The sequence below is a fragment of the Ranitomeya variabilis genome, chromosome 4, assembly GCF_051348905.1.
Source record: "Ranitomeya variabilis isolate aRanVar5 chromosome 4, aRanVar5.hap1, whole genome shotgun sequence".
NCBI classification, from domain to species: Eukaryota; Metazoa; Chordata; class Amphibia; order Anura; family Dendrobatidae; genus Ranitomeya; species Ranitomeya variabilis.
This window is the reverse complement of record NC_135235.1, coordinates 462668860-462684562: the sequence shown is the minus strand read 5'-3', so window position 1 is coordinate 462684562 and position 15703 is coordinate 462668860. Positions and strand designations below refer to the sequence as shown.

General features: G+C 43.6%; 1 protein-coding gene across 1 annotated transcript in view; it reads right to left on the bottom strand.

Moving 5' to 3' along the window:
• LOC143765232 (lysosomal protective protein-like) overlaps positions 1-15128 on the bottom strand; it is a 96913-nt gene extending 81785 nt beyond the window's left edge. The window contains exons 1-5 of the mRNA XM_077251687.1: positions 15107-15128; positions 14205-14368; positions 14023-14134; positions 13878-13928; positions 9823-9909 (exon numbers count right to left, since the gene is read on the bottom strand). Of these exons, the coding sequence (XP_077107802.1) occupies positions 9823-9909; positions 13878-13928; positions 14023-14134; positions 14205-14368; positions 15107-15109 (417 nt within the window). The 5' untranslated portion in view covers positions 15110-15128. The remainder of the gene's footprint in view (positions 1-9822; positions 9910-13877; positions 13929-14022; positions 14135-14204; positions 14369-15106) is intronic.
• Between the last annotated feature and the right edge of the window lie 575 nt (positions 15129-15703).

The window sequence follows — 15703 nt, the reverse complement described above, 5'->3', positions numbered from 1 at the left end:
CGCCGCAGTGTTCGTGAATCGGAGGGATGTCGAGTCCCACCTAAGAGAGGGCCACCCGGATCGGGATCTCTACCCGGGGGATGAAGTCACCTACACCCAGCACTTTGGGGAAAAGGGGTGGTTCGCCCTGAATGTCCACAAGAGGCGAGACCCTGTGACGCCCCCGACTAAGGTGCCGGTGAAGCTGTCCCCTGTGGCGAAGGCGCCCTCTTGTGGCTGGTCTACCATTACCACAAAGACCACGGTGGTTAGCCGAACCTGCACCGTTGTCAAGACCACCACCTGCACTGTTGATACCACTGTGGTAGCCGGAAGCTTGGCCGCAGTGATGACCAGTACCCAGGTCGTTTCAGGATCTAAAACTGTGGGTACCCAGACCCCTGACTGGAGCGAGGGGGCTTCTGGTACAACACTTGGTAGCCGCAGGTACCTGGGCGGATGGCCCCGCCCACTGCTTCACATATAATTTAGAGAGAAAGGTAGACCTTATAAATGGGAATCACCACACTGTAAACAATATAACACAGCTTTATTAAACATAAATAAATACAAAAAGGCAAAGCACACACATTAAAAACATTTAAAACAGGGGTGAGTGCAGAACCCCCATGAAAACAGAAGCCCACAATAAGGCACAAAACCCGCACACAACTCAAGGCAATATGATAAACATGCCCACTGTAGAAAATGGCCTATGTAAACAAACTAATCATGAACAGTGAACAAAAAATAGCTGTGACCAGCACGAATGCCCATTATCTACAAAGAAATATATGAAACCACAGTATACTGGTAACACACAGAGCCTAGTATACTGTATCCTATAGGTGCCATACTGGATAGCAATAAAGAGGCTGTGCCAGAAACATGGCACTAATGATAAAGGCTATAAAAGCAGGAAAAAAGAGCACCCAAAGAGATCATAGGGACTAAATATGCTGCCAGATACCCACCCGATAAATAGTCAGAAGTATGGATGGAGAAGGGTAACTGGACAGGCAGAGTCAGCCCTGGATAAATGTCCCGTAGTTGCTAGTACTAGAAAAGGCCAGGTGGGCATGTATGCCCTGTGCAGTTGGAAAGTGCGGGCAACAGGCACCCAACGCGTGTCGCCACACACCAGTGGCTTCGTCAGGGGTGATGCCCGCATGGCTTACCTTTTGCTTAAATAAGTAACAATCAATACGTTACCCTACACAGCTGTGCAGCTTCCAGATTTGCCGCATGGAGTAAGTGCAGTCGCCATTGCACCCGCCGGGCCCGGCGTTCAATGAAGTGCGCATGCGCCGGCGTCCCAGAACGGAAATGTGCGGTCCGCTCCAGGTTGCCATGGCAGCACGTACACTTAGGCTACTGCACACGCGCAAATGATAGCCCACAGGAGCGACATTGCAAAGATAGATGCAGAAATGATCAGAAGTTACCGACGCTACGTATAATGCGCAAGCGCAAGCATGCTAGTGGGAAAATGATAGAGCCGGTATACCAATGCTCTGTACTTGGTGGCATCATGTGTAATTTCACGCCAAACAAAAAATGTGTATAATATATGTAGCGCATGCGCAGACGTAATGGGGAAACAAAGAAGAAACAAGTATGCAGGTACTCTGCACAAAATGACATCAAGTGCAGCGCCACCATAAAATCAGAAGAAGGACTGTGTATAACACATAGTGCAACAAAGGTCACATACATGGGAATTGCACACTTATGACAAAATATGGGCAATAGAGCACACAAACAAAGGCAGCTGCCCCCACGCTCACAATGGCCTAAAAAAGCAAGTTACAATGGGGAATGTGTGGAAAAATAAGCGGCGCTGAGCAAGCTGCATGCGCGGTACAGCAATGATGTAAAAAATAAACAAAAAAGCATAATGACATCATGTGCAGCACCACTAGGTCACCGGGGCCCCATAAATATAACAAATAAGTTGGCAAAATGTGCCAACCTAGAACACCAAAAATCACAAACAAAAAATATGTAAAAAACATGAAGCAGCGACACAATTGATATGCAACCTATTGTTTATAAAAACCCGTGAACAACAAGTCTTCATTGATGTCAAACGGAATAACGCAATTCAGGTCAAAAATCCACTTAGATTCCCGTTTTAAAAGTTCAAGGGTGATATTGCCACCCCTAATGTTTGTATGAACTGCCTCAAGTCCCAAAATCTTCGTGCCAGTCCATTGCGAATTATGTTCAGCCAGGAAGTGTGAAGCAACCGATGTGAGGGTTTTCCCCTTTGCCTTGTCCTTTTCGGCCATTGTGATGTTAGAAAAGTGTTGCTGTATCCGTCTCCTTAGCTCCTGTGTAGTTTGTCCAACATACACTTTTGGGCATGGACAAACCAAAGCGTAGACTAGATTTCGAGACCTGCAGTTGAAGTAGGACTTAAGGGGAATCTGTAAAGGAAAAGACGAAACCATAATTCTCTCATCCCTGCTAGTGAAGGGGCAGATACTGCAGTTACCACAGGGAAAAGTGCCCACCAGTCTGCCCCCTCTATTGAGTCTTCTAGTTGGACGCTGAAAGTGACTATGGCTTAAACGGTCCCTAAGATTCTTGGCTCTCCTTGCTACCAAATTAGGCTGTGGGGCAATGTGGGGATAAAGCTTAGGATCACTTTGCAAAATACCCCAATATTTGGATAAAATACCCCGTAAATCTTGCCACTGATTGTTGAAAGTGGAGATTATCCCTAAAGGTTTTTCAGTGGTCCTGGTTCTATTTTGCAAAAGATCCTCCCTATTACTATTATTAGCTGCAGAAAAGGCCCGGGAGACAACTCGTTTTGGGTAACCCCTCTCCCGGAACCGTGTGGAAAGCTCACGGGATTGGGTAACAAAATCATCATATTCACTACAATTCCTCCTAACTCTGTAAAATTGGCCCTTAGGAATACCTGTTTTAAGGTGCATAGGATGAAAACTTGCGAAATGCAACAGGCTATTAGTGGCCGTGGGTTTGCGATACAGAGTCGTCAAGATCTTTGGTCCCTTCACCTGTAATTTCAAATCCAAGAACTCGATTTCAGTCTGGGAATATTGTGAAGTAAGGCGTATATTCCAGGCGTTGTCATTGAGTGTATCCACAAATTCCTGACACTGTTCCAGGGTGCCTGTCCAGAGAAACACAAATCATCAATAAAACGGAACCATTTCATAACATGTTCCGAAAAATCTTCCAGACAGAACACCCTGGTGACCTCCCACCAACCTAAAAAAAGGTTGGCGTATGAGGGAGCACAGCGTGCCCCCATAGCAGTGCCCCTCACTTGCCTGTAAAAGACACGATCAAAGGTGAAATAGTTCATGTCCAAAATGAACAACAGCAAATCCAAAATGAAAGAATCGTGTCCTCTATCACCCGTCGTATGCTGATCCAAGAAGTAGGAGACAGCCCGTATGCCCAACTCGTGTTCGATGCACGTGTAGAGGGACTCTACATCGAGAGTGACGAGCCAAACCCCTGGTGGAATCTCCAGATCTTGAAGTTGCGAAATGAGAAATGTAGAGTCCCTGACATACGATTTAAGAGAAACAACTAGAGGCTGGAGAAAAAAATCAATATAGACACAAGGCCGTTCAAATAATCCACCTATCCCTGACACAATAGGCCTACCCGGAGGGGCCTGCAAAGATTTGTGTACCTTCGGAAGCATGTAGAAGGTAGGAGTCCTGGGATGGTGGTTGGTCAGAAAGTCATGTTCACGCTTGTTGATAATATTGCGTGCCTCCAGTAAACGATTCAGCTTGCCCTGGAACACACAAGTGGGATCTGAGGGAAGAACTTGATAACAATCAGTATTGCCAAGTTGACGCATGGCTTCCTGCACATAAAGGTCGACCGGCCATATAACCAGGTTTCCCCCCTTGTCCGCTTCACGGATGACAAAGTCCCTATTAGCTCCCAATTTAGCCAAAATGAATAGATCTTTCTGGCTAATGTTCCTCCCTCTGGTAGGGTCAAGTTTGAGATTATGTACCTCTCTGCATACAGCATTGAAGAAACTCTGTACCGCCGGGAACAGAGTAAATGGTGGAGTGGCTTGTGAAGGAAGTTTTCCGGTGAATTTTCGTCTGGACTGGCACTCATCACCCTCTTCCAAAAGATCCAGGAGATCCCTCATAATCAGTCTGTCAGTCATAAGCAGCTCATCCAGGGCTGAGGGGCGATGGTAAAGTAATTTAAATGTAAGTTGTCTGCAGAACAAGTAGACATCTTTAATAAATGTAAATTTATCCAAGCCACTGGTAGGGCAGAAGGACAAACCCTTTTCCAACAGAGAAATTTCACAATCAGATAGAACATATTGAGATAGATTGATAATCTGTAACTTACCAGTGGCTCGTGATGAATCTAATATTGACGTCTCCTGTTCTGCCGCGTCTCCCGTTTGTACTGAGGCGACCACGCCTTGCGGTTCCGGGTGCGTTTCTTTGAACGCAATTCTCCTCCTCCGCCTTCAGTGTCGCTTGGTTCCGACGATAAAAAACCGTCACTGGAGGGCACATCTGATGACGTGGCACTGCCAACAACTTGGCCCTGCCCACTTCCAGGCCTTCTATTCCCCTTGTGAGTCCATTTAAAGGCTCGTCCACTCTTGAAATCAGACTGATCTCTATGAAATTTCTGTCTCTTTTTGGTAGTGATCTCTTTTTCAAAGCTGTCCAGATTGACCTTAAGCTGACTCTGAAAGGGTTCCACCAATAACTTACGATCAAAATTGTCCAACTTGCCTTCACATGTTTTAATTTTTTCTTTAAGGGACACCAGGACACCCTGGTCATGCTCAATCAACATGTCAATGATGATAAAAGAACACTTAGAGAGACCGGATTCCCAAGTCTGTTGGAACCCATTATCCACCTCCCAGGCCGGGAATATCTGTACCCTAAGGCCCCTAGGGATGATCCCAACTCGTTTATATTCTTCCAAAGTTTTTAAATTCCACCAAGTTTTAGCATAAACTTTATGCAAATTTGTCAATTCCCTGGTGACCAGATGGAAATCATCAGTCCCCATATTACTACCCGTTGCACTAATAATGTCATCATGAAACAAGTTTCTGGCTTGACAACTCCATGCAGCCTCTCTGGCTGCCAGATCCATGTTAACAATGAATAATATATAGACCACTCAATCTGGAATACACAATTCAAAAAAGAAATAACAAACCGTGTGCCAACACCCTAGAAATGTGGGCAAAAGCAACCACATATGAACACACCATATGCAGATAAGAGCATTTGGGGGCACCACGGTCAGTGGGATTCAAACCAAGGTCTAAGAAAGGCTGCACATATAATTTAGAGAGAAAGGTAGACCTTATAAATGGGAATCACCACACTGTAAACAATATAACACAGCCCACTGCTGCCTGCAGAGCTACGGCCACCAGAACCAGAGTAAGATCCTAATGCTCTGAAACTGTACATAGTTAACTGTTTGTTTCCCTGCTTTTTGCTGCTAATACCCGACCAGGGTTATTCTTAAAGGGATCCCTTTGTTTACCCGGGATCCCTAATGCTTTTTATTTTTGCTCTTGTTTTTATTTTTGCTTTTGTTCATCAACGTTTACAAAGACTGCCGAATCATGGACGGTGAATGGTTCACAAACTGTATTGTAAATAGTTCGCACCTTCTTAAAGGTGCCCTTCACTGGTTTTACAAAAGAGAGAGCTTTTTGAAGAGACTGTTCCTGAGTACAGCATGGAAGCTCTTGCCTTAAACGGACTTGCAGATAGAGAGAGTCTGCATTACCTCAAAGAGACTTGGTTCCCTCTTAAAGTGGACCTTCACTAGTTGCACTTAAAGTATAATGTTGCCTTAAAGAAAGTAAATGGTAATAATGTTTTACATAGAAGTAATATGTAGTTAGATAGATAGTTATAGAGAATGTTTGATAATGTTACTAGAGATTGAGGACAGGAAAGAGTTGAAAGCCGAATTTCAATAAAGTAAACCCGTAGGGGTTAGTTAGTGAGTCCTCCTGAGAGCCATAGAGAGATGGTTAATTGATCCTGTACTAAGAAAAGAGGCAGTAGGCCTGGGCAGATAGACAGGGGGTCCTGCATATGAAAAATCAGAGAGTAAAAAGAAAAATGTTGTACTTAGAAGAGAGAAGCAAAGAAGAAGTTAATTTATATTTCAGAGTTTTATAGTAAGCCTTTAGTGGGTTCAGCCTATACGCCCTTAAAGGAAAAGTTAAATTATTGTTCAGAATTTGCACTTAGTAGAATACCCGGCTGGGTAATAGAAGTTATTTATAGTATGTTATTTAAAATATTTAACCATGTTTTTGTTTGTAACGTTCAAGAGTCCTCACCTCCCATAAAGGGAAGCACTGTTATAATTACTTGTTCATTGCATTTCAAAATTTTGTATGTCTTTTGTTGACATGTATTGTTGTTTTCTTCCCAGTCCGAGAGTACTGGATTTAACCGGGGGGGGAGTGCAACGCCCCAGAGTCCTGGTCGTTGCAATACTGACGCTCCGCCACTAAGGGGAGTGATGGTACGTCTGATGGCACTAAAGGAGTTCACCTGACCAGGTATCACAGTCACACATTACACTTCACACTCTGGCCACCAGGGGGAGCAAAGGGTTCTATGTATTAGGCCACTCCCCACAATCTGGTAAACCTGGGGGCTGGATAGGAAGATAGCCAGAAGCTGACTGGGTTGGATCCAGGCAACATCCTGTGGCAGAGGGTGTTGCAGGGGAAGATTCAGGGGGGTCTCTGTCAGGGGTGGGATCCTGACAGTGGCCTAGCGAAAAGAACAGAACGTTACGGAGCCGCGCCTGCACCTGTTGCGGTGGCATCCTAAGAAAGGAAACGAAGCGAGGTTTATTGTGGAGAAGTGAGAAACGAGATCGCAGCAAAAAGGAGAATAGAACCAGTAGGAGTCGTGCCTTAAGATCGTGGCAACATCCTACTGAGGCGCGTAGCCAGTGGCCGGAACGCCGAGGAAGTATTGAGCTCCAAGCAGTACTTCAAACAGCGGCAGGACAGTTGATTATAGGTTGGCTGTCTCACCTAAATCACCTAAGCAGACATAGGGGGCAATTGTGGGAGAGGGGCGACGCTAGGGTCCCGGAAGAACTCCAGGCCTACCCGTCATACGGGTGCGTCCTAGCCATATCATCTGGGGAACGGAGAAGAACATCAGAACAGATACGAGTTGTGAGAAAGAACATCAGAAACAGACACAACAGTTGTGAGGACTATCCCGTGGTGCTCAGCAGGGAGGTACTACAACACACAGGCGCTAGAAGGTAGGCACTGATTTCCACCTGCAAAGGAAACTCTGGAGGTGCCTTCGGACCGGCCGGTCTCAGCCAGCCCTCTTAGAAGTACTCTGGATTGCGGATCCTGAAGCCTTCAGTAAAGAGGTAAAGAGACTGCAACCCTGTGTCCTTGTTATTCATTGCACCTTGCACCACGCACCATCATCACACCTTTCATTGGACGCCCCTTAGCAGGGTCACGGATCGGGTCTAGCCACCGTGACAACCCCAGAACCGAGATAGAGAGGCCCAGTACCGAGTACCCCGCGGCCCTGCATCTGGGGGCGCTCCAATGGCACTTGTTCTAGCTGGTTATTTCATGCTGTGTCATGAGATTCATAGCAGAGTAGAGAAATAAAATGCAATGTAAAATCTTGGACTCAAGAAAAGAAAACCTGAGACTCAACTGGAAGTAAAAACATCATGTATAGGAAATGCACGAAATGTGATAGACACTTAGTTGTGGGTGCAGGAAGAGGAAAAGGAGTGATTTTTTTTTTAAGTAAAACTTTCACACAATATTTCAGTCTCTAGAAAATGATGGAGTACAATAAATAAACCTTATTTTTGTGCAGTGTTTCTCTTTCTTCTGAACTTTTGGAAATTCTCCTCCCAGAGACTTGGTAGCGTGCCTACGAAGTGGGTTTCTGAATTATTTTTAAAACATAAGTTTTCCCCTTTTGCAGTCTTTACCTTTTCGGTGCCCTTTTCGGAACCGTGAATTATTTTTAAGGCACAAGCTTTCCCTTCTTGCAGATCTTTCTCTTTTCAGTGCTCTGATCCTGACCATTGAGTGTGTGACTGGACGGCTGGGCTATGCTTTATGATGGGCTATGCTTTATGATGGGCTATGCTTTATGATGGGCTATGCTTTATTACACAGCATATTGATACCTTGCACAGAAAACATTCAGGGAGCACTGATTTATTAGAGGCCAATGTCCAGGAAGTGCAATACAGCTGTCAGTAAACCCCCAACCCTCTGCTGCGCCAAGCTATTTAGCCAAGCTGACAGATGAGCTCCAGACAGAAATTATTATCAGCTTATTGTGTCGCTAGTCTGAAAACTTTAAGGCCGGCGTCACACTTGGCGTAAGACAATACGCCACGTATTATACGTCCGTACTATGGCCGTAATACGGAGAAATGTTCCCAAAATAGTGATCCGTTGGCAGGGTGTGTCAGCGTATTTTGCGCATGGCATCCTCCGTATGTAATCCGTATGGCATCCGTACTGCGAGATTTTCGTGCAGGCTTGCAAAACCGACATCTAATGGATTTATGTGCTCAAATGTTCATTAAAACATATATACAGTATATATATATATATATATATATATATATATATGTCATTGAGACACATATATATATATTCTGTATTTAGATTTCATTCAGCGCGATATCTGTGAAAAGTCGGTAATTAAATTGCCGGCTTTTCATTTCTCCTGCACAAACCCGACAGGATATGAGACATGGTTTACATACAGTTAACCATCTCATATCCCCATTTTTTTTTGCATATTCCAAACTACTAATGTTAGTAGTGTGTATGTGCAAAATTTCAGCGCTGTAGCTGCTAAAATAAAGGGTTAAATGGCGGAAAAAAATTGGCGTGGGCTCCCGCGCATTTTTCTCCGCCAGAATGGTAAAGCCAGTGACTGAGGGCAGATATTAATAGCCAGGAGAGGGTCCATGGTTATTGGCCCCCCCTGCCTAAAAACATCTGCCCCCAGCCACCCCAGAAAAGGCACATCTGGAAGATGCGCCTATTCTGGCACTTGGCCACTCTCTTCCCACTCCCTGTAGTGGTGGGATATGGGGTAATGAAGGGTTAATGCCACCTTGCTATTGTAAGGTGACATTAAGCCAAATTAATAATGGAGAGGCGTCAATTATGACACCTATCCATTATTAATCCAATTGTTGGAAAGGGTTAAAAAACACACACACACATGATTTAAAAGTATTTTAATGAAATAAACACAGCGGTTGCTTTAATAATTTATTGCTCTCTCAATCCATCAGCAACACCCTCGCTTGGCAAAATAATAAACGCACTATATGTAAACCATGTCTCATATCCTGTCGGGTTTGTGCAGGAGAAATGAAAAGCCGGCAATTGAATTACCGACTTTTCACTAACACCGCTGCGTATTTCTCGCAAGTCACACTGCTGGTCCGTGTGGAATCCGTATTTTTCTCGCCCCCATAGACTTTCATTGGCGATTTTTTTGCGCAATACGCTGACAAACGCAGCATGCTGCGATTTTGTACGGCCGTAGAAAGCCGTATATTACGGATCCATAATATACGGCTGATAGGAGCAGCCCCATTGAGAATAATTGTGCCGTATGTAATGCGAGTTTTACGGACGTAGTTTCTGCGCTCTTACGTCCGTAAAACACGCATGTGTGACCCCGGCCTAAGTCTTCAAGATTGATTTTTAACAATGCAAAAAAATATTTTAAACAAAAAATTCATTTAAATAATGTGCCACTTTCTTATAATAATTCTGCAAGTTCCTACCTGTGCGTCACCTATTACATAATTTTTGTCATCAGAATAGGAAAATCCAACGCCAGCAGGAGATTCCAGATACAGAACATTTGCAATCTAAAATGTAAAAGAAGAATTACGGAAGAACAAAATGTTTGTAGCAAGGTGACTCAGTGGTTAGCACTACTGCCTGGTTGCACTATGGTCTTGGTTTAAGGGCTTGTGCACACGCTGCGGATTCCATTGCGGAATTTCCCGCAGCGGAATTGATAAATCCGCAGTGAAAAACCGCTGCGGTTTTTACTACGGATTTATCGCGGTTTCTAGTGCAGTTTCCGCTGCAGGTTTACACCTGCAATTTTCTATTTGAGCAGGTGTAAACCCGCAGCGGAATCCGCACAAAGAACTGACATGCTGCGAAATATAAACCTGTAAACTGTAACACTGTAAACTTATGGGAAGCCGCTGCGGACCCGCAGCTGCGGAAACGCTGCGGTTCTGCAGCGTGTGCACATACCCTAACAGTCAGCCATGTCAAATTCTATATGAGCTACTCATGCTCTACCCTTATTTATGTGTGCTTGACTCTATTCACATGGTATGCCCACGACACACAGTATACACTGTCCAACAGACACTTGGGGAGTATAGAACTATATAGTTATCCAAAATCCAGGGGTGGACATGACGAAGGTAGCAATGCCGCAGGGGATCGCCTGGAAAGGTAGGCAAGTGTGAGAATAATGGGGTGGAAAGGAGGAAACACTATAAGAGGAAGCTATACAGGGACTTATAAAGAATGGGGGGCAGAAGAGGGACTAATAATAGATTGTGGGATGGGGAGGATGGTATACTGAGACATATAATGAAATGGGGGGTGGGAAATGACGCTATACAGGAACATATAGTGAATACACTACAAAGATTTATAATAAATTGAGGGTGGGGAGGATTTTATATAGGGACTTATAATGAATTGGGGGTAGTAGGGAGCACTATAAAATTACTTAAATGAACTGAGGGGTGGGAGATAACACTGTACAGGGGCTTATAATGAATTAAGGGGTGGAAGATAATGCTATTCAGGGGCTTATAAAGAATTGGGGGATAGCTGATTACACTATACAGTGACCTAGAATCAATTGGGGGAGTAGGCAATAGCATTGCACAGGGACTTAAAATGAATTGATGGGTGAGAGATAACACTAGACAGGGATATATAATGAATTTGGGGTAGGAAAGAACAGTATACTGGGACTTAAAATTAATTGGGGAGGTGAGATAGAGGACACAGGAGAGGCACTTAGAATTACATGAGGGAGAGAGTCACAGTGACTAATTCATATTTATTGGGCAGTGGAAATTATAATTAATGGTGGCACAGTGCTAGCTTATCAATTTATATTTTGAATGGTGCATGGCTAATTGTATATTAATGGTACTCTACGTATTTGTATTCAGGGGCACAGTGCGTTTTTTTTATTTACTAGGTTAATGTATATATTCAGTATATGCAAATTTGTTCTTTTCAGGGCCATGGCGATCAGTGTGATAAGATAAGTCATGGTTGGAAATTGTCAATATGAAGGCCTGACCAGATGGAGAAGAAACTCTAATTAGATGAGAACTCTGGTCAGTCACTGGATAAATCTGGATGGATGTATTCTCTATAAATTGTAGAAAGATTATGGGAGTAATACTATCGTTTGTAAAACAACCTCCCTTAGTCTACAGTCACACATTCATGTGAAATGTCTGTGTGATGACCAAGATTTTTATCAGATAGCACATAAACCCTTAGAGTTTCATATATTCATTCACACATCTGTGAAAAGCACGGATCCAAAAAAGGGATCTATGACTCTCAGAGCATGTCCTATTCTGATGCAATTTTGGGGATCAGACTGTGGGTATGTATGCTGACTGAGAAAAATCTGGTAACACACTGACACTTCACACGGATGTGTAAACGCAGCCATATTATGTATAGTGCCATCCCATAGTATATAGTATCTTCACTTATGTGTCCCTTAGTATATAGTGTAGTTTCTTGCTATGTAAAGCAGCATCCCATAGTATACAGTGTACTTCATTGTTATTTATGTATAGCGCCGTCTCTTATTACATAGTTTCCCCTCTTAATATGTATAGCACTGTCTTGTATTACATAGCATCTTCTCGCTATGTAAAGCAACATCCTTTATTACATAGCATCCTCTTTTATGTATGATGCCATCATTTATTACGTAGTGTCCTTTCTTGTTATATATAGTGCTGTCCCATTATTACATAGTATCATCGGTGTTATGTATGGCACTGTCCATCCCTTACATAGCATATTCTCTTGTTATTTTTGTTATTTATAGCGCCCTTTCTTTATTACACAAAGTCCTCTCTTATTGGATATAAAATAAAATGAATACTGATAGAGCAGCAGATGTAGCTTTGTCCCCATCAAAGGAGAGGGGTCCAGGCACACTTCTTGCAACAAGCTATCAGTGTCCGCCACCACAGAGATCATACATAGGTAATGCATGAGCTTGCTTTCCTGTACAGTGCTAGAAAGGGATATATCAAAGTATACCAGCCTGCCAAATACCAAAACTCCACCACTTGTTTGGCATCTGTCAGTTATGAGTGCATGGTATATACCGTATCTCAGGAGGATATAAATGCAACACCCCAGGTAACCGGTTGTTGCAGTGATGTTGCCTTCCTTTCCAGGAGGGTGATGTCACGCTTGGAGGCAAGGGAGATTCTCTCTATCAGGTAAGGCACTCACATTCAACACATCTGAATCTAGGCCGGGAGGGGGAGCTCAAGACCCGGATTCAGGGGAGCTTCCTTACACTTTATGTATCCTGTTCTGGAGGAGGAGACAGTCAGTCTTAGTGAGTCTGAGAGAGGAGAGTAGAAGGACGTCTGGAGCAGACGTAGGGGCTGAGCAACCACGAGGGAGCTGCTACCCCTGGAAAGAGGGAGAATCTGACGGAGAGTTGAATAGTGGAGAAGCTTAGAGGAAACAAGCACAGAGGAGGAAGAGGCTCAGGAGGGGAACAGCGGAAGGACACCCTAGGAGCCAGAGCTCAGAAGCCGGACACTGGGAGCCCGAGGTCGTGTTTTTCTCCAGGATGCGCGACTGAACCGGAGGGCATAGGACTGTATATCAGTTGCCTGCATCAAGTCTGAGGAGAAGCAGTGTCCGTAGAGCCCGGGTCACGATAGAGACCCTATAAACAGGCTCGAACTGCCTATCGTGCAGACGTCTGTCTTAGGACAGGAGAGAGGGGACTTGCACTGAAAATCAAGCGGCAGGGACCTCACCAACTAAACAGCGCTAGTAGGAAAGGCTTATGGACCTCACCTGGGAGAGGAATCTCCTATTGCCTCTAAGCCGGCCAGTCCACAGCTACTCTGCACTTGTTACCCTGGACTGAGGACTACTACTACCATCAGTAAACCAGGTAAAGACTGCAAACCTGTGTCCTCGTTCTTTACCAAACCATCCACCACACCATCGGTGCCCTACACTTGGGAAGCCCTGGAGACCCCGCTTCACCTGTGGGAAGCGTCACCATCTTGCTGCATACCGTCACCCCAGAGGACCCCTTTAAGCAGCGTCGGTTCTCACTGACCGAACACCACGAGTGGCGTCACGAACAAAAGACTTTATTCACTAATCCCCTTAAAGACCTTTCCCTTTAATTGGGTGCTCAGGGACCGGGTCACAGCCACCGTGACATCCCCTTTAAGACAGGACCCGGTACCATGTACCCCGCTGCCCTGGTAGGGCGCTCCATATATATCAAATACAATATTCTTTCAAACAAAACCTCTATTTGAAAAATATTCTTTTAAACAAAACCTCTATTTGAAAAGAAAATGTAAATTGCTCATATGGTATCCTCTAAACTACTGCAAAGCTATACGATAAAGAAGCAGCTGTAAGCAGTTTAGATATCTTAGTAGCCCACTGAGAAATTATGCTTTATACTAATGAAGATAAAATAACATTACACATACTAGGGCAGAATATCAATGTTTAATTTCTAATTGAATTACATAAAAGGTTATGAAATTATCACCTTATTCCAAGAATATTTGTTGTTCTTCAGGGTGCTACCATCAGGATTAATCTATCATAAAGGCAAATAGAAAAATTCTAAATCATTAACCTCAGAAAGAAAAATTACCAATAGTCTGCTATCTACAATGATTTACTAGACGCACCAGGAAAGGACCATGCTCAGTTAATAAACCAGCGATGCTGCTGCAACCAGGACCTCCATTCAGCCACAAGACCAAAGGACAAGAGCTTGGATCAGTCTGACACTCCACAAACCTGCAGAGAAAATGAAGGTGATCACATATGGAGAACAGGGCTGGATGGGTATTAATCACCAATAACTCACCAATAATGTAAGTGTTTTCCATCTGATGCATTCAAGTATCCAGAAAATTGTCGAAATGAGGCTTGGTTTGTTAGACCAGGGAGATCTTTGATTTGATCTGCCTCAGGAGCAGCGTATGTTGGAGGTAGCCCCAGAAACAGTGCACTAAGCAATAGTGGTATCATCTATAACACATAGTAAAAAAAAATTAAATCACAACCAAGTTCCATCTTCATACAGACTCAAACATGACTCGGAAAGTAAACTTTACAAAGCAACTTTTGGCCAATAAGCCAGGAACACACATAGCTATATTATATATTTGTTGGTAGATCCCATCAATTTTGGTTGGACCAGCAGACAATCCCATACCTGTAGACACCCTTGAGTGGTCCATACACAGGACAAAAGTCAGTTGACACTCTCATGTGTATGAAGGTCTGCCAGGTGGCCCTCGTCATACTGAATATGGTTTTAGAGCTCCAAGTGGTAGGAGACGCAGAGCAGATTGATATAAAGTTTTGTAGGAAAAGATTTAGTATAACATTTTATTAGCTCTTTATATGCCTAGAGGTTGAGTGGGATCCTATTTAGTGATTAGCAGCATTCCCTATATAGACATAGCTGTGACTCAATGTATAGGACCACCCACTGGACTCCTAAGCATAAAAATAGTAGGGATTCATATATATATAGCAAACAAATTATACTAAATCATTTTCCACAAATCTGTATGTTAATCTGCTCAGCTCTCCCTGTTCCGTATCTTCTGGCCCACAGATAAGACTGTATATACAATATAACAGCAGGTGACAGGCGGAAAGATGAGTAAGGCATGTTGGATCCATTGTTCCCTTCTCCCCACTGAAATGTTGGAGCCAACAGCTGCCATAGGTGTCTGCCAAAATGTCTATAATCCTCACCATATCGGTCTTGGTCTCAGCACACTATGACTTGGGCACTTAAGAAATAAGTCTTTATAGGCAACCGCACATGACAACCCTCGTTATCAGTCATGTGCAGAGAAACCACAAAGCACTGTAATATCTATAACTGGAATCATTCTAAACTTATCAACACATCAGAAAATTGGCTAAAGTCCGTATAAAGAAATGAAGCAAAGTAAGTGTATGGAATAAACGCTGCAGATTTGTTACATACAGAGTGATTATACAGGTCATATGATGGGAATCCATGTTATCTCAGCAGAAACACGTTAAACCAACGGATAAACTATGATAACCTTCATATACAGTATGATAAGTACAGAGCAATTTAACAAGTATGACAACTCGGGGGCCAATAAGGTCATGGGATCCCCATTATCGACTAAGCCAGATATCACAATACCTTTCACTCCAAAAATGTGGATTAGGTTGAAAACTGTCTTGATTCAGCTTTTTTTAACTTCAAAATATGATATGTCCCTGAATAAGAAACCCTGGGTCTAGTGCTCATGCTCCCAAAACGCAACTTTAAATGCAAATGGGAGCAGAAAAACCCTATTGATTATTATTGAT